Source organism: Xenopus tropicalis, chromosome 1, assembly GCF_000004195.4.
Source record: "Xenopus tropicalis strain Nigerian chromosome 1, UCB_Xtro_10.0, whole genome shotgun sequence".
NCBI lineage: Eukaryota > Metazoa > Chordata > Amphibia > Anura > Pipidae > Xenopus > Xenopus tropicalis.
In genome coordinates this window covers 112,281,049-112,308,660 of record NC_030677.2, presented here as the reverse complement: position 1 = coordinate 112,308,660, position 27,612 = coordinate 112,281,049, and the positions used below count along the sequence as shown (strand labels likewise).

The 27,612-nt window shown below is 38.9% G+C and overlaps 1 protein-coding gene across 6 annotated transcripts; it reads right to left on the bottom strand.

Moving 5' to 3' along the window:
• Positions 1-681: 681 nt before the first annotated feature.
• On the bottom strand, positions 682-18,394 carry cherp (calcium homeostasis endoplasmic reticulum protein). Of its 6 annotated transcripts, none has more exons than XM_012960715.3 (19): positions 18,187-18,394; positions 16,956-17,129; positions 15,753-15,958; positions 15,493-15,630; positions 14,812-14,963; positions 14,068-14,179; positions 13,885-13,974; positions 12,251-12,479; positions 11,357-11,535; positions 7,799-8,282; positions 7,174-7,412; positions 6,648-6,781; positions 5,018-5,104; positions 4,664-4,792; positions 4,302-4,412; positions 3,347-3,441; positions 2,467-2,652; positions 2,170-2,214; positions 682-1,508 (listed from the first exon to the last, which is right to left on the bottom strand). In XM_012960715.3, exons 1-19 carry the CDS (start codon positions 18,209-18,211, stop codon positions 1,471-1,473), a joined length of 2,853 nt encoding a protein of 950 aa, XP_012816169.1. In that variant the 5' UTR covers positions 18,212-18,394; the 3' UTR covers positions 682-1,470.
• Positions 18,395-27,612: the final 9,218 nt, after the last annotated feature.

Genomic DNA, 27,612 nt, shown 5'->3' with positions numbered 1-27,612 from the left:
AAGGTGATTGCGAATTCTGTAGGACATCTCTTTTCTTAATATAGATAAAGAGCAAGATTAAGATAATCATTAATGTAATCGGCCACCTGAAGGCACCACCATCACAACTCTATATGACTAATTTCTAAATGTTCTCCCTAGTGAGATAAGAAGGGTTTGTTCCCCTGGGAAATATGAAAGTAGTAAGGGTAGCCTATTGGTGATAATAATCTTGAATAGAAATGTGTGGGATAGCAACATGTGTCAAACTAGGTCATCTGATGTATTAGAGTTTTGTAGTGTTAGTCTCTTACATCCTTTACTGGAAGATGGGATATGTAGGGATAAAGTGACCAATCAAGATTGTCCAGTTTTAGGACCTTCGAGACTCTGTGGGCTCTTTGTCCTATTGTTGTAGGAGAGGCTTTGACTAGCAGTAATGGTGGGGTTAGTACTCTCTTAAAATCCACTAGTGCTGGGATCTTGAGTGCTTGATATAGGGGTATGTGTGGTTCTCCTTAAATGTCTGCAGGGTTGAAAGTGGCTGAGTAGAAGGCCCCTTTTAAAGAACAAAAGTGAGTACTCAGAGAGAAAGATGACACTTGTATGGAAGGAGCAAAAACCTTAATATTTATGTGTGCCAGTGGAAAACCCCTACGGAGGCTTTATGATGGATTTAACGCCTAAAAATAAACGGCAAAATTTAAATTTTTTTTTTTATTTTACAAAAGATGAGATGGCAAGATGCACACAAACAGAAGATGCAATATCAAATTTTTCCCAAACACAAAAATCCCATCACAGACTCAACTGTGATACTAAAGTATCAGTATTAAGGGATACAATGGCGGAATCATTTACATCAGTGTGTCTTAAAATAACTTCATAGGAGGGTTTTTCCCCCCTCTCTAAATTGATTTGGGCCACTTTGGCAGTACTGCTTTCTTATACTGTTATATGTATTAAAAACCAAAACATTCTATTTAAATTGCCAAAAGGACAAAAATAACATCTAAAAGTAGATTTGAAAAGAGACAGGTGATGAAATTGCTGGTGAACTGCAGCCACAGAAAGAGGAGGCAGTCTGTCCTGTTCTCACAGTCTAATCCCATAATGCTTTGCATGATGCAAAATTCTCAACGCTGAGTGCACGGGTTCTGAGGCAGCTGTAGATATCTTGTGCTTTGCCCACATCTAAGAATAAGCCCCATTTTAAGGTGCTAAGACTGCAAGAAGGTACAGTACTCCTATACTTTAAGGACCTTGTAGGGTTTATTAAATCAGTATAGGGGGATAGTATGGGATAGGGGAAATCTTCTCTGGGGTTTCAAGGACACCAACAATTATAAAATTTAAATGGTAACAAGTTCACCAAATCGTTTTCCTGTATCCAATAATCTTGTCAGTTTCCTGCTGAAGTGGGGTGTTTAACAACACTTCTCAAACACCCTTTATTCCCCCTAAGTATCAGGCTACAAGGAGTCTTCTGCTTCATTCCTGCTCTTGTGGATCCGGCCCCTCTCGTTTCACTAAAGGAAAAAATAAAAGAATGCAATTAAAGCCACTATTTTAACAATAATGGTGCCCAAGAACTTTGATGCAGAGTGGGCTTTTCTTTAAATTAATTTTGAAGAATCAATGTGGGTAAGATTAACAGCTGCTAATAAACGGGACACAAGAAGGTTGGCAAGTTGTCCGAAATGTCAATGTGCCAGAAGGAAATCTGGTAGTGTGCAAAGTACGATTTCGGCCTTGAGTCAACATGTTTTTTACCCACAATACAGTTTTCCACCATAATTCTAGATTAAGTGTAGGCACAAGATGTTAAAGTGTGCATGTGTTGTAGGTGCATCTGGACCAAAGTCCCTTGAGTAACAGTACCTGGGTTCACTTGATAAAAACAAAAATATCAAAAGGAAAGGAGTGTACAAATCTCACATTTTTTTTTAAAAGTATCATGAGAAGCTTTCCCCAATTTCCATATCTTTATACAGTATCTATACAATTATGCAGAATTCATCAAAGACCATAAATGTATGTATTATGGTATTTTTTTAGCCTCTTTCCCAAGATGAATTAACTAAAAAGCCTACAGTTACCAGCCTATATTGCAGGTGGTTTTTCAGCAACATATTTCATACTCCCCCTACTTATTATCTAAAATATACAAAATGCATTTAATTTGTTTACCTTGAGGAGCTGAACCAGGGGGAAAGGATCCTCCAGCTTTGAAATCTGTAGATAAATGAATCACAAATGAATGTAGATAATAAACTGAATGCCGCCAAATAGCTCTAGCACTAATGTATAAGAGTAGTGTCAGTCTCACATAGCCATATGGTTAGGTAACATGACCAACTAATGGCTAGTAATCAGCTACAAAAATGACTGCCTACTAACTTGGATGTGGGTTAAAAGTAAAGAGCATGGGGAGCACAACAGATTTATACTGCATTGATGCAAATGTGAAACACTGGCAGCACTCACTTTCATCCCTGGCTTTCATGCGTGCAATAAAAGAGTAGCTCTTGTTCCTGCGGTAATTTTCATAGGGGTCATCAAGTGAGACACCAACACCCTTGTACTGGTCCCATTTGTCCCGAATGTCCCCTCCTTTGATGGGGTCCTGGATTCCCTGCTCATTAGCACCAAGCCCACCTGCCCCACTCCATCCTGGTATAAAGAAGAGAACACCATGCATGAAGACTTCTTATGCCACTCTGCATCAGTGCAGAGTGATTCTGGGAAACTCTTGTGCCACAGTGAGAGTCTTATTTAACATATGAAGATGCACAACAATTATGGTTTTAATTATGCTGCTCAACATTGGTAATGCAGTGGGTTGAAAACACATGGATAACATATCTGACACTGTTTGTGCTGGATAGGGATAACCAACATGTCATACTAGGACAGAGGTGGGCAAACTACAGCACGCTGGCCTTTTTAATCCGACCTGCCGACTTCTGCTCCCTTAAAAGAATTACAGGCCCTGACTGGTTGCGCCCCGTGCATGCTAAAAGGATGCAGTGGGGAGCCGGGGTCAGAAGCAGCTGGAGGATGGAGGGAGCCGCAGGTCACTGGGGGGGGCGGGAGATAGAGGATGCTAGTGGGAGGATGGTGGGGAATGGAGCTGGAGGATGCTGGGGGGGAACCGAGAGGCCCCGTGATTTCTGATGGCAACCTTGGGTATAATGCTGGCCCGGCCCATCTGTAAGTCAATGTGGCCCGAGCCAAAAAGTTTTCCCACCCCTGTACTAGGAGTTACTACAAGTCAGGAAATAACTTGTCTCAGTGGTTTAGGTCTCCATAATGACTTCCACTAAAGTCTTCACTTCTAATATATGATCACTTTATCACTTCTTACCCATTTTTACCAACATTTGATGACCCTTGTTTTCTTCTCCCAAACGGACATTGGGCACAGGGCCTGCTGGTCCAGAACCTAAACCTGAAGAGGAACTAAAAATTAACAGAACACACAAGTTATTAAATAGCAATAAAATATACAGCTTCCAGTACAGGAAGACAATTACATTATAAAATACAGTTATAGAGTAGGTGCATAATATGAAACAAGAGAAAAATATATCAATAAGAATTATATATATCAGCTGTATTTCAAACTAACAATGCAAATAAACAGCAATGGCACAAGCAAGTAGGTTTGTGCTTGTCTTCTCAGAAAGAATGGCAACTATCTAAACATCCTTCCACACCAGCAACTCCCATTCTATAGTAAAAGAAAAATTACTAGCTTTCATGTTCCTGAACAATACTATCTTAAGGCCATTTAAAGACTGGACAAATAAAATCCATTAATGTCCAGCAAAAAGAATGAACAATTGGCTTTTTAATGGTCAGCCTAAAGGTCCCCATAAACGGGCCAATTCTAGCTGCCGATATCGGCCCCTTAGACCGATTCGGCCTGTGAATGGGCACTACTAACGGGCCTGCCCGACAGATATCTGGCCTAAAATCGGGCAGATCTCGACCGGACAGGTTAGAAAATCTAGTCGGATCAGGGGCCGCATCGGCTCGTTGATGCGGCCCCCGGACTGACTTTTCCTATGCCCGTCGTTATAATTCAATCGTTTGGCTCCAAGGGAACTAGCCTGGATTCTCCCGATATTGCCCACCCGTAGGTGGGGATATCGGGAGAAGAGCCGCTCGCTTGGCGACATCGCAAAGAGAGCGAATCTGCCCGTGTATGGGGACCTTTAGGCGCCAAACATTCGTTATTTGCATTCTACCCACTAAGCTATGCATTCAGGGGGCAGAAAACATTAAGTAAATATTATTGGCAATCACATCATACTTACGGAGGGGTTGCGCTACGAGATCGTGATCGGCGTCTTCTCCCTGGTGAAAAAGATTTGGACCGAGATCTTGACCTTGAGTGACTCCTGGATGATCGGGACCTGCTTCTGCTCCTAAAGCAGGGAGACCAACAATTAATGGATAATTTCAGTAAAGAACAAGAGAAGGGAAAAGGCAATCATTTTTTATGCTAAATTAAACTTCTTTAAAAATTTACAAAATTATAAGCACAACACTGATTTGAAACATCAATTAGCCTTTTGTCCTTAAATACTATGACTTGAATGCAACATTCAGTGCTTTTGCTTTACTTGTCAAAAACATTTTTGGGCAGCAGAGTGTCCAGTTTCACCTGGATCTTGACCTGGAGTATGATCTGGAACGGGAGCGTGATCTGGAGCGAGACCTAGAATAAGAGCGGGAGGATGATCTGGAGTTGGATCGTGAAGATGATTGTCCTCGACTCTTTGAGCGGCTCCGAGATCTTGAGGGCCTGCTAAGAAACAGAAAACTGAATATAAACTTTGCAGTATACCTCCTTGTTCAGCATTAGTTCCATTAAATTTGATTTGCCTTATGAAATGGTTTTTGTTATTTGTTAATTAAATTACCAGTCCACCCCACAGTGTATTACCTTTACAAAAAAAAAAATAGATTTTTTTATTTAAAAAAAAAAAAAAAAAAAGGTTATGCACTATATATATTAGATGTTACTTACCTGTTGCGCTTGTCTTGTCCTTTCCTACGCCGAGCTCTCATCTTGGCTCGGAAAAATTCATAAAGGCCATTTTGTTCCCAACCCTCACTAAACAAGGAAAGCAGATTACACATCATTGATAAATTCAGAATAAGTAGATACAATGCTTAAAAAAAAACCAGAGGATTTTTAAAAGGGATTCTCTCAAATTTTTTTTATATATAATATTGGTGTGTAGGCAGCCATCTTAGGTTACTGTGCCTGATTCTGGACTTTTAGAAAGAGCCAAAAGTACAAAATAGAACTGATAAGCTATTGTTTCTCCAACTGAATGTAACTGAAGGAGTCATAACAGGTGAGCAGGACTTGGATATTCACTACTAAATGCATTCTGACATCTAACACTAGGTGAGGCATGGGGCATTTTTAGAAATGCAGGTGTCAGGAAGCTTCTATCTTGTTACCTGCCCATTGTTCTGTTGGGGGTGGAAGGCAGGTGGGGGGTATCACTCCAACAAAGAGTACAGCAGTAAAGAGATACTAAAGTTTATTAGAGCACGTGGCTGAGAGCACCTAGAAAACTAAAAACATATCTAGCCCCATGTCAAAATTAATTAAATATATATATATACTTTTGAAAAACAGATTTTAATGTAGGACTCTGTTGAGGAGAGCTATTAACTGATGTGTTTTATAAAAACAGAACTAGCAGGCACCATCTTCTGAATCTTTGTGTTCTCTTACGATCAGTTCGGCAACACGGAGCACTAGCAGTTAAAGATACTCCGGGATTACCTTTAACTATGCATGGGCCAGCAAGCTCCGTGTCGCTCCTACTTTCTTCATAAACACATAGGGTGTCATAGGGTATGTCATTCTACCCACACTAGACATAAGCAGAGCATAGAATCCAAGCTGTATATTTTATAAATAAACTTACTATGTTTCAATGTTTAAAAAAAAAAAAAAAAAACAGAATCCCTTTAATGATGAACATTTTCATTGTTTTCCACTTAATTAATAAGTCTCTGCAACAAGAAAATTGCAGCTAAATAAGTAATATATATTATAGTGATTACATGATGTTTTTCATAATTTGTCTGGGACTCTTGTATTTTGAAATGGGGATGTGAACGCTTTACTTTTGGCACCCCAGTGCAACCTTAGTGTGTGGAACATTTGAATTTGTGCCTGAGCTTTGTCCAGTATTATACAGACACTGCTAAATTAGCTTTCTCTCTGCCAAAAACTTCTTACTTAAAAGATATACACTTTATGCATTCTAAAAGCAAGTAACACCTCTGTTCTTATCCTGGAAGGAATGGTTTTCCCAGATGATTTGAGGATAAAAGTCTAAATATCTGGACTTAGAGTAGTAGGGTTTTAGGGTAGTAGCATTCAACATCTTGCTGTGCTGTCTCCATTCCTGTGCTAATAATTTATGTAACTGAACCTGTATTAAATATCTATGCTTTACCCTGTTCATTGAACAAAGGAATACATTTTTTATAATATATTACGAGCCTGAAGATTATTATACCCCTAGACACACAAGTGAGTCAGCACTTATATTAGTTGTTGTATACTGGTAAATCTGTAAGCAGTAGCCTAACACTTCCTACATAAGGTATTGCTGGAACTGACTCTACACCTGTTACGAGGTCTGTCATGTGAAGGAGGACTGTAAAATGCCTCAACAGCAGCCAAGAGCCTCTCACTTGGGGGCATTGGAGGAGGAAGTCGAATATCCTTAGGGTCCAGGGGTTTGTATTCATGATCTTCCAACTGCAAAAGAGGTCATCAGAGATGCAGGGTGAAGATGCATACTTTGCAAAAGGATTTACATTCCACTTCCACGCTCTTTTCTGTGTAACAGGACATTAACTCAATGCATAACCTTCAATTGTAATGGCACACAGACTTCTAGCCTTTTGTTACTCCAAAACTCCATCCCACCCCCCCTTCAAAGCAAATGGGAATCACAATAATTCATGCTTGGTGATGACTGCGTATTACTCAATAATGGACAACCCTGCAATATTTAGCACATTGCAAAGCGACATACACAAGAAATCTACTTAGTCATAAACAGACTAGTGATTTAGCAAATACAATACCAGCCAATTTTCAGTTCTTCTACAAAGCTAATAAAGATTTTCCCAAGGAAAAAAACTCACTTTAACTAAAGGGGCCATCAGACCAGCCGGTAAGTCAAAGTATGGTACATTGGGGACCAGGCTGGGGTCATCATGGTTAATGTGTGGAGGACCCTGTCTGCGCATGTGAGGGGGCTGTCCATTGAACCCATGAGGTGGAGGGCCAAAGTCTGGGTGTTGTGGTCCCCCCCACGGAGGATGTTCATTCATGTTGGGGTGTGGCATTCTGTGACCTTGGTGATGATGAGGTGGGCCCATATCTAGAAGACAAAATAATACTACAGATAAGATCGCTTTAACAGGAACAGACATTTGCACATTCATATCTAATGTCTACCTAAAAGAGAAGCAGATGTAATAAAATATAAAGCTGGCAAGGTATTGTATTACAGCTGAGACTAGAACAGACTCCAAGAAGAAGCTACTACCATACTGACTGAGGTGAACCAACACTTAAATCAGTGAGGTGGAGAAGCTCATAAGTTTTCGTCTGCACACTATCTACATGCTAAATATATCATGTTTAAGGGCTTTAGATGGCCTTTTATCTACTTTAAAATCAATGCTAGGTCCTGTTTCTTACCAATTCCTATTTTACGGTGCATATGGATATTGCATAAATAATATGCTAACTATTGGAAATTACCTGCAGGGAAATCCCCCTGGGGAAAATCAAATCGATGTGGGAAAGGTGGCCTTTCAAAAGGGTGCCGTGGTGGAAATTCTTCCTGCATGAAGTGTGGGGGGAACCGATTAAAGTTATGGGGATGCGGAGGTTGGTTGAATTGAGGTGGGTGCTGTTGATGAGGTGGAAAGGGGCCTCGGAAGTGTGGTGGACGCTGCATGCGAAAGTGGGGATCCCTCTGCCCACCACCACCACCGCCGCCGCCGCCACCACCACCACCACCACCACCACCACCCCCCCCCCATGGAGGCTGCTCATGCTGGTTGCTCCAAGGAGCATCAAACTGATTATTCCATGGGGGCTCTCGCTGATTGTTCCAAGCTGGCTCAGGCTCGTTGTTCCAATTGGGGTCACGCTGCTCGTTCCACATGCCTTCGTGACTGTTGCTCCATGGTGGACAGTGAGGAGGTGCTGGGTGGTGAGGAAATGGTGGTTGTTCACAAGGCTAAAAATTGAAAACATTATTTAAATATTAAATTTGTATCTCTTCACAATGCCCTGCGAACGTTTGTAATTCTGTAAAACAGACACTCTTTATATAGCAATTACATTTACAAACAATTTTAAAATCAACGGAAATGACTAATTTCTTAAAAGGGTTGTTTGTCTTTACAATAACTTTTAGTATGACAAAGACATTGATATTTAAGACAATTTGCAATTGGTTTTCATTTTATTTCAGTTATTTCGCTTTTTGTTAAACAGCTCTTTAGTTTGGTATTTCAGCAGCTATCTGGTTGTAAAGGTCTTTTTTACCCTAGCAACCAGGCAGTTCTTTGAACAGGAGTTGGGAATATGAATAGCAAAAGTAACAATAGCAATAAAATTATAGCCTCACAGAGAAAAATTGCAAATAATAATAAGAGCAAATAAGTCAAAAACTATATAAAATAATGAAAATGAATTGCAAAGTTACTAAGAATAGGCCACTCTATAATAAACTAAAAGTTAACAGTAGTTAAAACATACCTTTAACATTGGAACTTTGCATAGGATTACATTTGCGGGGCATTATGAAAAATCCAATATTTGCATATTTAAAACACTTTTAACAGTAACAGTCACATGCTTATTGGCCTGTATATGGGGCCCTCAAGAGTGGCCAATAAATGGTCTTCAATATCCTGTCGGATGAGGACCACAATGGTGTGTTGATTCAACCCTCCTTTGTCAGGTCTCCGTAGACCCAGCTACATAATGTGGGGCCAACAATTGAATCAACATAATTTGGTAGCGCATGAGTGGTCAAATCAGGAAATCATCATCAATAAAGTCAACAACACTGCTTTTCACACCTATTATGAATATCTTAGCCAAAGTAGCAATATTGCAGCTCCCCATATGTAAAAATGGAGATTTGCACAAAGGGTGAATATTGCATGCAAAGAGTAAGCCATTTTGCCTTCTACTGTACAAGTTAGAGGAAAAAAATACTTAAAATTAAACAAACACAACTCAACCTAAATCCTATTTTACACAACCACTCCATGACATTTGCACTCCAGTAATTATAACTTACACAGCGCCATTGTCTCCCACAGCACTTTACAGAGAAGGGGGATATGAATACAAGACATAACAGTTTACATATACAAGCAAGAATTTAAACGGACAATTGCAGTCCACATTTTAAAGAAACAATAGGGTGAAGGCCCTGTGTGTGAGGGTTTACAGCCTAGGAGAGAGACTACAGCTGACCATACACACGCAGATATTAAACAAGGTTTTGTACGATATTCGGTGTCTGTATGGTGGATTGACGAGGCAACCAGTATCGCAAAAGCCTTGGATGTCAGTTGTCGCATCGATAGGCAGGACAGAAGATTTTGATTGGGTGCTGCTAAAGGTGCCTGAGCAAAGGCATGAGTTTAGCGCTGAATCGTCAGGGGTAGAATTCCTATGGTTTCTAACCCATATCCCATTCAGCCCTGAACGTTAGTGGAGGGTACAAACAAACGTAATTGTAACGTGTATGGCCACCTGAAGTGATGTAAGAGTGACCGGTGTGGTTGCAGAGTTTGGTTGTAGAAAATGATTAAGATAGTAATGATAACTGCTTAAGTGATAATTGAAAAAAATAGTATTATGCGTGTGTTTGCAAAGAGTGAGGGTAGAGACAAATGGTGCTACTTAGTAGCAGCTACTAAACGTCAGAAAATACCCTGCCATTGATAATCATGGGAATTGCCTCTGCTAAAACACACATAGAGATAATAATCAGTAAATTATGAGCATTGTCTACTTTTGTAGCCATAACAAGTAGCTGCTACTGGTAGCACATGTAAAAAGTCCTGGTTGAAGCAGTGCAGAGAAGTAATGAGAGAAAAAGTGATAAGGGGGTCATGTGCAGACTATAGGTTATGTCTGGGGGTGTACTTGGTACTTGAGAGGTGATGTGACATTGTTGGGTGTGTTGAAAATGAACACAAGAACCTTAAAATTAAGTCTCTGTATAATAGGTACCCAGAGTAGAGACTGGCAGAAAGGGGTAGTATTTGTGCAGTGGATGTGTACAAGTCTTCTTTTTTCCCATAAAAACCATCAACGCACCAGAGGTCACCCCTTTAGATTTGAGGAACGGAGCTTCCATTTGAAGCAGCGTAGGTGGTTTTTCACGGTGAGGGCAGTGAGGTTGTGGAATGCCCTTCCTAGTGATGTGGTAATGGCAGATTCTGTTAATGCCTTTAAGAGGGGCCTAGATGAGTTCTTGAACAATCAGAATATCCAAGGCTATTGTGATACTAATATCTACAGTTAGTATTAGTGGTTGTATATATAGTTTATGTATGTGAGTGTATAGATTGGTAGGTGTGGGTTAGGTGTGCTGGGTTTACTTGGATGGGTTGAACTTGATGGACACTGGTCTTTTTTCAACCCTATGTAACTATGTAACTATGGCGGCAGTGTTAATGAATGATTCGAGTGGGTTCAATTTAGGCAGGGGAAATCTGCAGTGCAGTGAGTTACAGTAATCTATACCACATTTTTTAGGGCATGGTTGAGAATTTTGGCCTTGTTATGTGTAAGGAAGGGTTGAATATGAGAAGCGTGCCAAAGGTGAAGTCAGTGTGATTTGTAAAGTATTTGAATGAGATGGCAGAGGCAAAAGTGACTAAGCAATAGACTTAAGGATATTTTATTATGTTATTATGAAGAGGTTTTTAGCTTTAAAGGCAGAAATCGAGAGAATGTTGCAACTACATGGTTATTTGTCAAAGAAAGGAGAAGAAATAGATTACTTTTTTATATGAAAGAAAACTATAACCACAGGAAAGAAAACAGCATTTTTCTTAGACAACCAGTCCTGGATAAGTATAAGGCGAGAGTTTTCAAATCAACACACAGTTGTAAAGTGCAGAAAATAAAGCAATAAAACATACAAAAAAATTGCATTCAGTCTAAATATTATTAAGTCTTAACCACCAGCAAATACACACTTTGTAATTCTTAATGGCATACAGTTACAGCATTTGTATATCATGAAGTGAATTGAAATATAATTTTTATTCTTGTATTTACCTGCTGTTGACCCCATGGTGCAATGGGCTGTGGCTGATCAAACCATGGTGGTTTATTATGTGGGATTTGCTCATGTGGTGGTGGTCCTCGACCTCCCCCAGCAGCTGGATCTGGTACAGGGGCTGGAGGAGGTTCAAATTCTGCAGGGGCAGGGATAGTCATTGCAGGTTTTACTTCCTCTGTGCAAGAGGAAAAAAGCGTGTGAGAAAAATATGCAAACTTTTGGTTTTTTTTAATGTAATATTGTGATAACATGTAAGTTGGCATTATGAGCAATTTCCCCCAATTATTGTAACACCTAAATTATGACTAGCAACTTTAACAATATTTATAGCTGCCTGGGAAGCACAAGCTTTCATCTTTCCAACTAAACTGAAATGTATATACCAATGGTACTTAAAGGGGACCTGTCACCCACACAAACAAAGCATAATAAAAGTAATTTTCAAATTAAACCTGAAACCCAAATTACTTTTTGTATTAACACATCCATATCCATTATAAAGGCATCTGAAAATCCCAGCTTTCAATCATATATTGCCAGCTCCAACTTTAACTTTCCATTAAGCACTTCCTAGATGTCACTGTATGTCTCACTTTTCCGCTCCCTCCTCTCCATCTAATTGTGTAGCCAGTGCATGGGCATCAGGTCCCCCATTCTGGCACATAAACACGATTTTGGAATGATGCAAAGCTTGCATTAATAACAGTGGCCGCAAAATGGCGCTTGCCTGCTTGTGTAATTCTAAGACAGAAGAAAACAAGATTTATATTATTTATACTGAGTAAGTGAAGTTTATTCTGCTTGACTAACATGACAAATATATTTGGAAGTATATCTTAGGGTGAAAGGTCCTAAGAATCAGAGCAAAATTGGGAAGAATCCCACTCAACCTGGTGGTGGAGGCACGGGTACTGGCATTGGTACTGGCACTGGCGTTGGGGCTGGTGCAGGAGCTGGCGTCTCTGGGATGGGTTCCATCACTGGAATTTGGATTTGCTGCTGTTGTTGTTTCAAACCAGTCACAAACTCTTCATGTTGTGTTTTCAGCGTCTGTAGTTGCTGCTGGAATGCCACAAGCACTGGCTGTACCATACTGGAATATTCTGTTAGTAACGCCGCCTGCAGAGTCCAAGCAACAACAGTAAGAAAGAACAATGTACATGCCTAAATCTGAGAAAAAATTTCAAAACCAAAACGTAACACAAAATGCAATCTGAGACAAGTATGCTAATGCAACTAATGTATCCATTGTATCCATCTTGTAGTACCTGGAGTCGGAGTCGGCAAAAAATGAACCGACTCCTACTCCTACTAAATTTAAATGGGAATAAAAAAAAATAAATAAAGCAAGTTTAAATGTCCCAATTCACAAACAGTCATATATAATTACTTCTCTGCTATAAGAATAAAGCCCAATGCACGCAGTGCATAAACGAACACGTTGAGTTACCATGAAGCATGCTTTTCATTGACTGTATGAATGTATAAAATACATTAGCATATTAAAAACAGAGGAGTCGGAAGTATCAGAAACTGAGGAGTCGGAGAATTTATCTACCGACTCCACAGCCCTGCTTTTCATGTAAAAAAAAATTATTAGGCACACCAACAAAAAAAAAAATCTTATCTGTAAAATCCTTTACTGTTTTCACTTCAGAAGCACTGAAGGGTTATAACCACCACCCCAGATGACAAAAAAAATAAATAAAAGCAGCATGCCGAACATACCCCGCCAGTCCATATCACCCCCTGGAGTAGGATGACTAGATAACTTGAAAATTCAGTGAAAATCCAGATAGCTGTCCTGGACAACCTACAGTATCCCTTCACAGTAGGCTCAAAATATATTTATACACAAAGTCAAAGAAAAATCCAAGATAAGCCACTGCCCACAATGAGGGTTTTCCTGTGCCCCTCTTTCTACAGAGAGAAAGGGATTTTACAGGTAAGATAAAAAAAGCCCTCTTTTTTTTGGGGGGGGGACACCAACACAGGAACCAAAGTGCAATTCAAAAGAAAAAGGGCAGCCTCTGCTGAGAATACTAAGAATAAGTGAAGACCAATTCATTGATCCTTAAACCATGAAAGTAGCTGATTTTGCCCTCTGCAGCAAGAGAGGCTTCAGATGGGGTTTTTTGCCTTCTTCTGGATCAATTAGCAGTTAGGCAGGTTATGTATAGGTAGTATGGTTGAACGTGATTGACGTACATCTTTTTTCAAACTAACTTACTATGTTACTAAATACAAACAATGCCAAAATACAGACAGATAACTTAACCATGCAGCTTTGTTTATGAACCAGATATTAGATCCACAAACCAGAATGGCCAATGCATGGGAACCAAATTAACTACCTTTGAAACTTTAAAGGACAGTTAACAAACAACATTACACAAAACACAACCACTATAGGATAGGAAGTGTTACACAATGTATACCTAAGGTCTGTTCTTCGCAACTAATAAAACAAAACAACAGCGCTTTAAATAAATTACAATTAGCCCAGTGGTTGTAGTTTTGTTACCTGGTGCTGTCCTAAGCCCAGGGCTGGACTCTGTAGCTGCAGAATTGTAGCCTCATCAAAGTAGCCATTCTTTTCCCAGAGCTGCAGCAACTACAAAGCAAATAGAGGTAACACATAGTTAGACAAGTAATTAGACCTTATGGCTTCTGAACTAAACCATTAAAAGCCATGGTGAACACTCACTCGTGCAATCTTTTGCTGCTTGTCCTCTTCTACAGCAAGGAAGCTGGTGCAGTAGATAGGCACAACTACTTTCTGAAGAGCAGCCAGCAGATCCCGTGCTTGCTTGCGCTGGCTGTGAGGGAAAGCAAGTAATTATGGTGAACTAAGCATTACAGAAGACACCCTGACAAAAACCCATATAATGGAATCAAGATAACACATACATTAGTCAACAGGAAGGTGTAAGGCCTTAGATTTGCACACCTACTAGTAACACGCTAAGAAGATTGTTACAGCTTTGAACAGTGCTTCCCAAACTGAGTTCTCCTTTCCCTGTGGGATTTATTGTTCCAGCATTTCCCACTCAACTTGCCAATTCAGGCACTGCTTTCCATTTTTTTTTTTTAAGCACGTTTGGCTGCTTCATCTTTCAAAAATATTTTTGATTACATAGCACTTCCTTTCCTGCTTGCCCTTGGACTTGTGCTTATAGGGAATTTCATGCCCAAAACAGGTGTTAACTCTCCCCAATATTCAAAAAAAAAAAAAAAAAAAACAAAAAAAAAAAAACAGGGATTTGGTATACCAGAGGGGAGCGAAAAGTTATATATTCAGTAGTAAATCTTAGTAAATGGGCTTCTAAACACATTACACATGCATACTAAGCTATTTACAAAGAGTCAACATTTGAACTTCTGAAGGCAGTATTAATAAATGGCTCCCCTTCTGTACCCCATATCTCATGGTGTGTCCCAAATCCCTTACCAATGGTGTAGAACATCATTAATTAAGTATATGAGGTGGAGTCGCAATTCAAAGCGTGCTCCTTCAGCTGTAATACGGTTGCGTAGGTGTCCTGCCATTAGCTCACAATGTTGAGGAGATTTTGCATTACTGAACATCCAGTTTTTGCCACCCTGTAAAGAGAAAATACAAAATAAAAGCAGAAAACAATAAAATATGATTATTTAAGAAACAATATGGTTTTGCTTAGTTGAGGAGTAGTAAATGCTGATATTATAATTAAGACTGACTGGCAGAAACTAACAGCAAGAAAAGTAGACGAATAAGGTAACATTAATTAAATAAAATAGAAAACTTAAGGAGGAAGTGCATACATAATGACCTTTATAATTACACCACAGTATAATGCACAAGTACAATTTACAAAGCAGAACCAAAGCTTGAAAAAGGGGGATACAGTATATCAGTTACTAAAAAATTATTTCTAAGGCTTATAGTAGAAAACTAGTCTGTGCCTCATGATTTTAAAGTTTAACCAAAAATATTAAACATACGCTATAGCTCTGGGCTAAGAATGTAGTGCTGTATGGCAAATAGTGAGTGCACTTGACTTGCTAATGTTTATATAGGTCATAATTTATGAGAATCATTATAAATAGAGAATGCATTCATATTCAGATACACTAAGTAGTGTTTACATACTGATATGGCATCCTTTGTACAGGTGTCGATTATTGGCTGCAGTAAGTTGTCAAATTCAGTCATATCCAGTTGGGTTTCCTCTCGCAGTTTCTGCATCTGTTGCTCTACAGCATGTGCTACTGCAGCAGTTACCTGCTCCTAGAAGTTAAGCCAGATAATGTTCAGAAACACTAGTGCCTTTACTGTACTCATCATATTTGTTTATTTTACTATCACAGATTTTTTAGTTTGCAGTTCAGCCAAGTGAGATTTTCCTATACCTGTCTCAATGAGAGAAGCTGCTGTTCCTGCTGTTGAAAATTCCACTGACTTTGCTGAATCAGATCATCAATTGGCGGGGCACCTTGAGGTGGTGGAACAAGTGTAGGAGGCAGAGGGAGAGCAGGTGGTGGGATTGTGGGAATTTGCGCCTTGGGTTCCATGTCTTGAGCTTGCTTACAAAGCACTGTGTGAGAGAAACAAATGTCTAAGAGGCACATAAAAAGAAAAAAAAAACAGTTATGAAGATGAAGTGCTAATAGCTACTTTCCAAAGTAGACCAAGGCAAAGAGGTAGAGTAATACATAAGCAGTGGAAGGACATACACTGAAGATATACTGACACTACATAAATCCGGTGAACAATAAAAAAAAAAAAAAAAAACACATACACCAGCTCTCTGCAGCAAGTTTTCAGCAAGTCAGAAAAAAACACTTCTACAGGGTAACTTTTAGTCATAAACAAGATACAACTCACTTTTATAAAAGCATGGTGCACCATGATTAAGAGTTGAATGCTTTGACAAGCAAAAATACAAAAGGCTACCCCTTACAATACCTTACAACAGTACACAACAGCTACTGAGGAATGTATGAAGATATTAAATAACCTTCCGTAATCAATTCAAAACCTATTGCAATACAGAAAAAGAACAATCTTTCTATGTATGTTTAATTTTTTTCCATTGCTACATAATTAATGTGGAGGGGGGGGCTGAAAGAAACACTGATATTAATTCACATAATATTCTAGAATGAAAAAGAACCCAGTCCTTAAATCAATTTTAAATCCCTTATATTTCAAAAATAAATAGTAATGGATAGAAAGGCTGTGGAACATAGTGTGAAAGATTCCAAAACAATTTAAGTCTGGGTAAGATGACACATTTTTCTATATGACTATCAGCAGTGGTAGTACAGGAAGTCTGACTAAAAAGAGGTGATTTTTGATGTGTACACTGGCAGGCACTGTTACCCCATAAATCAGGATACAATTTACACAGTGGATACTCTTTTGTTTTAATAATGAAAAGGGAAATGTTTCTTAAAAATTTGAATTGTTTAAATCCATGGATGATGGCGGTCCATAATTCTAACCTTTCTGGATAACAGATTTCCAGCTAACTATATACATGCAGTCATAATTCAGCAGAGTGCATCTGCAACAGCCCATATGGATGGCTGATAACATTATGTTGCACTTACACTGTTGCTGTTCCATTGCAAGTTTACATTTGTAGTAGTTGTAGAACTCTCCTCCAAAGAGAAAGGAGAATTTAGGGTTGTCTTTCTGCTTTTCCATGGTCATCTTTTCAAATTCCGGTCCATTTCTAGCCACAAATTGTGCCAATTTGTCAATGACATTTCTGAGTTCCTGGTCTGTCAACAAAGAAAATTTGAACACATTTATTAAAGCGTCAGGGAAAGAGTCACTGAATTAAAGTCAACCACACTGTAATTGGAAATTCCTAGGTTTAAATAACTGAAAGGTACTTTATTCTCCCACAGGAACATATGTGTGGTTTTGCTTAGCTGGTGAGTCTTGAGAGTTCAATAAGCCCTACAGAACCCGAGGTTAAACATATCTCCTAATTCCTACTGCACCATTCTCAGAACCCTTTAGAACTAGTCCTACTAAAAGATGAACCTCTTTTTGAGGTATCTGTAATAGATAAAATAAACATCACAGCACACCAAAAAAAAAACACTAAAAGAAAAATGAGGGTTGGACAGCTATGACCAGAGTGACAACTCATGTGTTTAAAATTCGTATAATCCAATGACTGACAGTTACAGACAATACTAACTAAATTAAGCCAAGGAATCTGCATTACAGCCAACACACAAACAAATCTGTACACAGGGTTGAGTTCAACCCTTCCAAGTAAACCCAGCACACACAAACCTATACTGACCTATCTATACTATCACATACATAAACTATATATACTAACATTAATACTAACTGTAGATATTAGTATCACAATAGCCTTGGATATTCTGCTTGTTCAAAAACTCATCCAGGCCCCTCTTAAAGGCATTTCAGTATCAATTATTCCTTATTCTATTGCAATCTTTAATATTAGATTCTTCCAGGTATTGGGCCATTTACTGACTGGATGCCAGATGACAAATAATGAGTAAAGTTATAAAATGATCTGGGTGATATGCCTCAAACCTTATAGCATGTACTTTTCATGGGAGCCCCCTGATTTGTTCCTGCCATAAGCAATAAGTGATCTGCCACAATAAATTGATAAAGAGAGGACAATTCTTGTGACAGAGGGGATTCAGGGATGAGTAAATATGAAGGGAAATGAATGAGTTAACGAGGGAAGACAGAAACTATACATGCCAGGATGAACCCTGCTATGCAGCCGGAGTTGGGCTTTATCTATTGTTCCCTGAGTAAAATAGGGAATACGGGTGGAATTACCTTCCGGAGGCAGAGGTACCTCCATGTTTAGTACTTCGGCCTCAGTCAAAGCCGAGCACCTTCTCACTAGATACCGCCACACACACCAGCAACGGAAATGTCGTAAAATGTCACGTGAATACGGCAAATGCCACTACCGGGCAGCGGGGAAGGGTATACTGCGTGCACAGGGGATGGCGCATATTGACCTCGTCTGCTCTGACGTCACCGGAAAAAGCTAGGAGGCCATGTTGGTAGTTCTAGAATGCTGGTAGCATGTACAGCGATAGACTGATCGGTAACAGTTTGCATCTGTTAACTTGCAGCCTGGGACTGGAGCAAATGGATCCGCCTTGAGTTTCACATGTTACCGACTACCGATGTCTAAAATGTAATCATTTGCCTCTAAACAATGAGCCAGTGGAACAGCTCCTCTGTTTGTATGGGCGTCTGTGTCAGTTATTGCACAATTTTGAGAGAATGTATATGTAAATCATTTGGTTTAAATAAGGCGATTGAATAAAGTTGCACTGTGTGACCTTCTTCTTTTTGTTCATTCATATTATGTGTCACTTTTTTTTTGTATATTCTTTATTTTCAGTTTTATATATATATACAGTACATATCAGAACTGGACCGCTTTTTACAATAGGCATAATAAACACTTCATGTGACGAAATGAATTATGTGTCACTTTTAATATGTGTCAATATACGTATAACAAGCTAGATACAAGTGGTAGCAGGGTTAGTCATACAATAAAGGCTGATCAATGGCATTCTATTACGGCCAAATCTCCCTTGTTGTCGGCGACTAATCTCCCCAAAATTCCATCCCACCGGCTAGAATGTAAATCGCTGGTGGGATGGCATAGGCAGCACCACAATTTGCCAGAAGCTTCCTCTCAAGGCAACCGGCAAATTGTGGCGCCCCGTATGCCATCCCACCGGCGATTTACATTCTAGCCAGTGGGATGGCATTTCGGGCAGATTAGTTGCCCGCGATTTGTCGCGCGGTGACTAATCTCCCTGTGTGCCACAGCCCTTAGAGTTCATTATATGACCAGTCGACTACTGTTATATTTTATTTGAGACTCAAAGTAGTCATCCAGATCAGCAGCAGAACAGGGGACCAGGCTTAGGTACATGTTCCTTTAGTACTCTAATCTTAACTTCTGATAGATTTATCTTTCCCTTCTATCCATATGATCTACTTTCTTATCTGAGTTTTGTCTCAGTGGCCCAGACCTTATCCTTTTTCCCACTTCCCCTGGCCAGTGATGTCCTTCCCTGATGCGTTTCACTTATGTGCGCTCAGGGAAGGATGCAGGTGGGCCCTGCACCCCCCAATCCAATCCTGTTCTTATTTTTTCTCTACTTATCTTCTATTTTACCTATTTATTCTACTCAAATACTTATTGATCTATTCCATCTATGCTTGTCCTACTTCTATTTAATTTATATAATGGACTATTCTACTTATGCTATCAGTTTTTACTGTCCTATATTTTTAATCTATCAATATCATCATCTGTTTGTATTTGTGTATTGTTTATTTAATTTTTTTGTTTCTATAAGAGAAATATATTTTTTTCTATTTACTCTTTTATTACCTTTGCGGATGTATTTATGTATTCTTTCAATCCATATGATCTTTAGCGGCAATATAGGGAATCCTCGGTGGAAAGGCCTATGCATCACTTCAGCTTTCCAAAGTCATGGGAAGTTTCCGCCTGTACGCAACTAATCTCCCCGTGGGGCATCCCTACTAATCTTTTATTTTACTTACCTATCCATTTTCCTGTTCTTAGCTGTCTTAATTATTTATTTCTCCTTGTGCTCTACAGCCTTATCTATTTAATTAATATAATCGACTATTTATTTACTAATGCTATCATTAGATTCTACTGTCTTGTTACTCTTCTTAAGCTATCCTTATCTTCTGTTTGTGTATAATTTATGTAATCCTTATTTTCAATCTTGTTATAAAAGACTTACTGTCTTAAAGGATGATTTGTATTTTGCTTTATATAATGTATCCTACTCATTTTATACTATATTATTTATTTATTTAGCACTTAATAGTAAGAAATCCCAAGTCCGGGTTGGGACTCCTCCAGTTACACAGGAGTAGGAGAAACAAAAGGTTACTTGAAAGCAGTTTTAATGTGTAGAGCTGGCTCTTTCTGAAAGCTCAGGCGCAGGCACAATGCACTGAGATGGCTGCCTATACATCAATATTACAGCTAAAAAATACATTTGTTGGTTCAAGAATAACATTTTTGTAATGTAAACAGAGTAATTTATATATGTATACCATTAAAATCATGACAGAATTCCTTTAAAATGTTGGTGATATCTTGGATTGAATCTTGCACTGATGGTTAAAAAACAATCTATTGTTGAATAGTGATGAACAAATTCTTTTGCCAGGCATGGATTCGCAATGGATTTCGCGCAAATCGCCGAAAAAGACTTGCGAGGCTTTTTCGGCGATTTCCCGAAATCGCCCCGCCGCGTCTGCCATCCCGCCGGCGACTTACATGTTCGCCGGTGGGATGGCAGAGGGAAGGCAACTCGGGGAGATTAGTCGCCCGCGAGCAGGGAGTTTTGCCGCGGGCGACTAATCTCCCCGTGTACCAGAGCCCTAAAAGGAGACAGCCCATGTGTGTTCATAAAAGGAAAATCCTGAGGGATGTGAGAGATGTAGGGAAAAGTATGCTGGGGAATGTAGAAGAATGTGTGGGAAAAATATGCAGATGGGGTGAGACTGAGGCTTGCAGACGAATATAAATTGAGGTATAATAGAGGGCTACTATTGGGAAAAATGTTGCTGAGCCCTAATCTCTCATTACTAAGAATGACCGTCTACTCAAAACTATCAAACAATTCTAAGCAAATTGCCACATTTATCTTGTTCAGGGTTGGACTGTCCCAGTGGGATACTGAGAAAAATCCCATTAGCCCTGCCAACCTCCTCCTGCTTGCTGCCCTGCTGGGTCCTGCTGACCACCTGCTGCCTACTGCCCACATGGAACAATTTGATTTCTTTGGAAGGCATGCAGCAAGGAATGACCGGGACAGAAGAAAACTTTGTTGTATTCTTTCTGTGCAAATGTGGTGAGGTAATGCTTTCATTTATCCTTTTTCTGTTGTGGTCTTATTGTCATGTCTGGAGTTAACGTGCGCAATGTCAGTTTTCTGCAGTAATCTTGATCACATATCTGGGGTTAATATGCTCATTATCCATTTTCTGTGGTGATCCTCTGCAAAGGGGCTAAAAATTTTAGCACCGCCCTATATTTTGCTGAAAAACCCCTGCTCATCCATGTACATAGTGAGGCATGGGGGGAAGCAAAATGTTGTTTTCCAAAAAATGCCATCCCCTTTGCTAACATTAGAATCACTGCAAGTAAAATACAGAACAATGTGGCTAAATTTGAAAATTTATACACTAAATGGTAGTGTTTTGGTGGTATCCTAAATTGAGAAGGATCTGTGGATTTTTGTAGATAAGCTGTGTATCTCTAGTCAATGTATTTCAGTGGCTACTAAAGCAAATAAAGAACTACCTTGTATAGAAAAAGACATTAACTCAAGGGATGAAACACAATCTTTTCCTCTTAATAGATCCTAGGTAAGGCCTCACCTTGAGTATGCACAGGGCAGTATTTATAATGGGGCAACCAAGGGCCGTTGCCTAGGGCAGGAACCTTAGGGTGCACGTTTCTTTTTATTAAAAAAAAATAATTCATATAGCCTCCACCGTGGGCAACTGAGCTCAGGGATAAGGGGATGGGGGGGTCAGGACACTCATTGTAAGTGACACACGTACACGCTGACGTATGTTCTTCACAGTGAGGGTAGTGAGGTTGTGGATTGCCCTTCCTAGTGATGTGATTCTACTAATGCCTTTAAGAGTTGCATGGATGATTTCTTGAACAAGTATAATTTTAAAGGCTTTTGTGATCTTAAGACCCAGCAGTTATATATACAGTATATATATGCGCACTGGGGTTTGTTTGGAGGGGTTGAACTTGGGCTTTATTTTTCACCCCCACCAAACTTAAATATCCCTCTAAGTAAATGGTGTCTGAAGCGTCTGAATTTCCTTACCTTTTTCTCTTACTTATAGCAATTATCTGTTTCACACTTCCACTTTCTTTACCTTTCTTTTTTTATCTCTGCCTTCTCCACCCTGATGTAAGTTCTATCTATCATTTAAATCATTATCAAATAATTATTTTTAGCTGTACGTACTTCTGAAAATTGACATTCTTGTGCCTTGTGCATGAGGTGTTACTGTGTTGCATGTGCAACCAATACCCTCCATTGTTTGAGTGACAAGGAGAGAGATTATAGAACCTTAGGAAAAGTTTAAGATAGATTGCGAATTACAGCAAAATGGTCCTAGGTGAATAGTGGTACCTGGGTAGAAAAAAAAAACTCATGAAGACCCCGTAGGGACATCACTGAGCTCACCCTGGACAGCAGTCAGGTGCCACACCAGAGACAGATTAAAAAAGAACTAAGTAGGGTAGAAATTCTGCACATTATGTTTTTGAGTTCTGTCTAAGGCACAGGTGTCAAACACAAGGCCCGCCAGGCCTTGCAATGTGGCCCGCACCGATCTCGCCGGCCGTACTTGCTATCTATGCGCATGCGTATTAGATAGCAAGTACGGCCGACCATAGTAGAATCATTCTATGGCATAGCCGGCCGTACTTGCTATCTATTACGCATGCGCATACACCCCTGGTGTCCATACCCCTAGCTATATACCCCCAGTAACTCCCCATTTTTTTTCTGCTGATTCCAAGAACATGCTGCTTTCAGTTAGCTGAGGGACCAACCTCATACTGGCCAGGTTATTAAAAATAATTGAATTTGCTACACTGCTGTTTCTTAACTTTGGGTCACCAGCTGTTACTGAACTGCATCTCCTAGCATCCTTCAACATATAATTGTGATTTTTGTGATTTAAAGGAACAGTAACACCAAAAAATGAAAGATCTTTAAAGTAATGATAATATAATGCACTGTTGCCCTGCACTGGTAAAACTGGTGTGTTTGCTACAGTAACACTACTATAATTTATATAATAAGCTGCTGGGTAGCCACGGGGGCAGCCATTCAAGCTGGATAAAAGGCACAGGTTACATAGCAGATAACAGATAAGCTCTGTAGAATACAATAGTGTTTTATCTGTTATCTGCTATGTGCCTGTGCCTTTTCTCCTTTGAATGGCTGCCTCCATGGCTACATAGCAGCTTATTTATATAAATTATAGTAGACTTTCTGAAGTAAACACACAACTTTTACCAGTGCAGGGCAGCAGCACATTATATTTTAGTTACTTTTATACACTTTCATTTTTTGGTGTTACTGTTCCTTTAAGACACGCTGGGGTCATTAGTAAAGCAGCATCTGGGGACCCAAGTTTATTATACAGGGTTTTTTTAATACCATAATGTAATTGAATTTGTTGAGTGTGTAGCCAGTGGTACGCAGGGTTCACTCTTACTTTAAATATTTTAAGTTTCTAAAGGAGTGGGAAGTCATGCTGTCTATCTGGGAAGGGAATCTGTACCATCTAACTGCACTCTATTTTGGCATATGGGTACACCATACCAGTGTTTTCATTTTAAGGGCTTTTACAAACATCCAGAGTAATGATTGCCAGCCTACATTTGGGTTATATAATGTAATGATATAGATATATGAGAAATCATACATTTGGTGCAGAATCCACGCCAGGCATTAAATTAAGCAACTTATTTTATTGTTCCGATTCTTTCAGGACACAACCCAAACACAAGCAATTTAAAAGACATATTTCACAGTTTTCTTAAACCTACCCCCCTTTGTGGGAGGAAAAAAAAAAGTCCTTTATACAGTACACAGAAGAATCTGTTTGCAAAAACCCTAAATATTTTCTGAACAGCTACATTTTCTTTTGTGACATGATTAAGGCCCATATATACATACATGTTAGTGAATATTTATGTACACTCTTCTAATAAACAATCATTCCACATATAAAGCCAGTGTCTTACCAAACCTAGGGATTTAGGAGAAGCTCTAAAAAAAGATGCTGAAGTAGGATGTGTGCTAGAAAATTATCCCTTATTTATGAAGCGCCAACATACTACTAAACTCTGTACAGAGAATGTTTAGTCATTCACATCAGTTCCTGCCCCAGTGGAGCTTACAATCTTATCTAACACCAACATACCTACCCAAGGGGCAATTCCCTCAAGAGGCAAATAAACTTCCATTATGCTTTATGGCTGAGGGAGAAAACCAAAACAAGAATAACAACCCACCCAAACACCACATATTCTTTACTCCCTTGCAACTATGAGCACTGACCTACTTTGGCTGCACGTATATTTCTGTATCTAGCCTATTATAGCGTAAGGGACACTTATTTTCAGGCAAAATTGTGAGTGTTTTATCACTACTGTAATGTGCAAGCAGAGCTCCAAATGTAAAGGCCAGGTTTGTCTTCTAACATTTGTAGAGCAGATTTTGTGTATTGAATTGATGACTGGTTTCTATTTTAAAATAGATAGTTTGATCATAACATTTAGAAATAAGGGACACCTATATGCAAGGTGGTTGGCATTGATTATTTGCAATCAAGTGCAGCACCTTATTGTTGAGGAAAATGTTGTGAAAATACAAGATCTGGTAAATGGATTTATATTGTGATAGCACATCAACTTTTGCCTGATATGAGCCAAAGTACCAATGGATCTTTAGGACACGTCCAACTTAAAGGCAGCCTACAGAATAAGTATTTAACAATATTTTTTAAAGGTTATCATTATATTCTATTACAAAAAATTATCTGCATTGCACCTTGACTGATAGCATCCTGGTAAAAATGTGGGTATTGGGAATTATAATTTTAGACAAAACATGTGATCAAAGCCAACCCTTGCCCAATGACACAGACTTTCACTTTTTATATTGTGTTTTATACACGTTTTCTATGATACAGCTTAACAAATGAAAAATATATCTATATATAAAAAAAACAAAATAAAATATTAAAATTTAAGTATCCAGATTTACTTGCCACAATATTACCATTACAACAAATTCCCATGTCTGTTCTTGGATTACCAAAAATGTAGTCCCATATTTCAAATGATATTAACTATTGCACTCTTATATTGATAATCCTTGTGGTTATTCCTCTATTTCCAACAATGGTTTGCAGGTACAAATACGTGCCACTACATGGCTCACATGAAGAAACATTAGCTTCTTGACACTGAAGGAAAAAAAAGGTAATTTCTACCTGTCCCAGAGGTAATGCAAGTTAACTTTGACCTATTTCATCGTCATGAAAGACACAAAGCTTTATTCAAGTATGCTAGCTGCAAAGTGCTAGTGTTCACATCAATCTGACCTTTTTTAAGATGTTCATCTTTATCCTGCCATATATAAAAAAAAAACAAAAAAGGCTGAAAATGATAAAGAATCCCCCCAAATATTTTAACATTTGAATGAGCTTGGAAGCCATATACATTTGTTGCAGCAAGTGCCACAAAACAATCAGTTTGCAATCTAATGCTACGAATTGTAATAGCCAGCCTCACTTTCTAAGGAGGGGGGCACTAAAGAAGGGCACATCACTACAGAACACAGATTCATGGCTGGAGGGTTGAGAAGAGGGAGCAACATAGGAAGCCCAGGAATATACTGAAGGTGAAAAAAATCACACATAAGCCACTGGATGCCAGGGAGCTATGTTGGACAGCCCTAAATGAAATACTAACATTTTGTAGCAATTGTATCCTTAAGTTTATTAGGGCTGTGGGCTACCTATTCTAGCTCTAACTAATCCTCCCAGCACCCTTAGCTAACTCATGGTAGATGATGTCAGCAGCAGCACCTTTAATTCAAGGTTTATACTGGATACATTAAAAATAAGGTGCACTGTAAGATCTGTGCATCATACCCTGAATCAGATAAGTATACACTCCATACACTCTATAAATACTCAATTCTGAAAAATGTCAATATCATAATTTGCTAAAAACATAAATCGGTAAGCTAAAACAAATGGTGGTTATTGCTGTATGGCTTTAAAGGTAGTAACAACAACATTTTGTGTGGTTTAATGCCAATCCCATCCTTCATTATAATGAAATTAGTTGGACATACATAATCGAATACAGGTCTCTTGCAGCACTGAGAATTAATTAATTGAGTATACAAACCATTCTCCCAACAAATAAGTTTTGCAACTGGAAGAAACACAAGTGCCAGGCACTGACAGAGATTTGCCTACCCCAATGAAAAGCTTTCGCTGACTTTTGCACCATTCCATTCAATTCTCCAGCAGTATCACCTCTTTAAAGAAACAGCATTCGTGTGCAACTATAATAATGGCAGCACACTTTTAATGGGTGACTGAACTGATATTAATATGTTCAAATCTGGAAACTAGATCTAGTATTGCATCAAAAACGGTGCCATTCTGATTGTCTAACAGGAACACAGATGGACTGTCAACAAAGAACATTTGGAAAGGCATCAGCCATATGAGACGTGACAGCAGCCATACAATAATCATGTTTCTCTAGCAATCTCATGACTTAGGCAAATAAACTGATCAAGGAAGTTTGGTCATTAAAGTGTGGCCAAACCATGCCCAATCCAATTGCTTAAACTGCAAACTGGATAATCACATGACCAGGAAAGTGGCCTGTCTAAGGTCAGCAAAACACTTTTCATATTTTTATTCTGTTCTACACAGTAAACATATGCACAAAAAAAACCCATTTTTGTGCCACGCACTACTTTATCATTAAATAGTTACAGACTATTATTTAAGTATTCAAATCCGAGAATCAATTCTGTAAATATTACCCAAACAACTTTGTGTAAAGCTGGAAGATAAATACAAGAGAAGCAGAATTGAAAAGAAACAATGAAAAAAAGCTTCCATGCGATAGCTAGGCTAGTAGAAGCGTTAAAAACAAAAAACACAGTAAATTAGATGTAAAGCACTCAACGCTACATTATTTCATAAATATAGTTTTGTGCAAACTGGCTCCCATATATGATCTGTGTTATGGATGGTTAGTGTAAATTTCTATGAAATCAATACGATGTAAGGCAGCTGCTACATGAGGCCGATGCCTGTATATATCCTGCATTCACAGGCACTGCACTTACAGATACATGGAGCAGGTGGAGAGTGAGCCCCGTGTGGCAGCAGCATAAAGCTATTCCAGCCTAAAAACCACATAATATTGTGTAAATAAATGTATTTTTGATAAAAAAAAAAAAAATTCCATTTCTTTTGAAAAATGTATAGTCACTTTTAATGTTCTGGTAGAGGAATTAATTTTCTAGTACTCATATGATTTGATTATATAATTATGATACATCATACCAGTTCTGCTTTCTTTCTGGCTAACAAGCATAA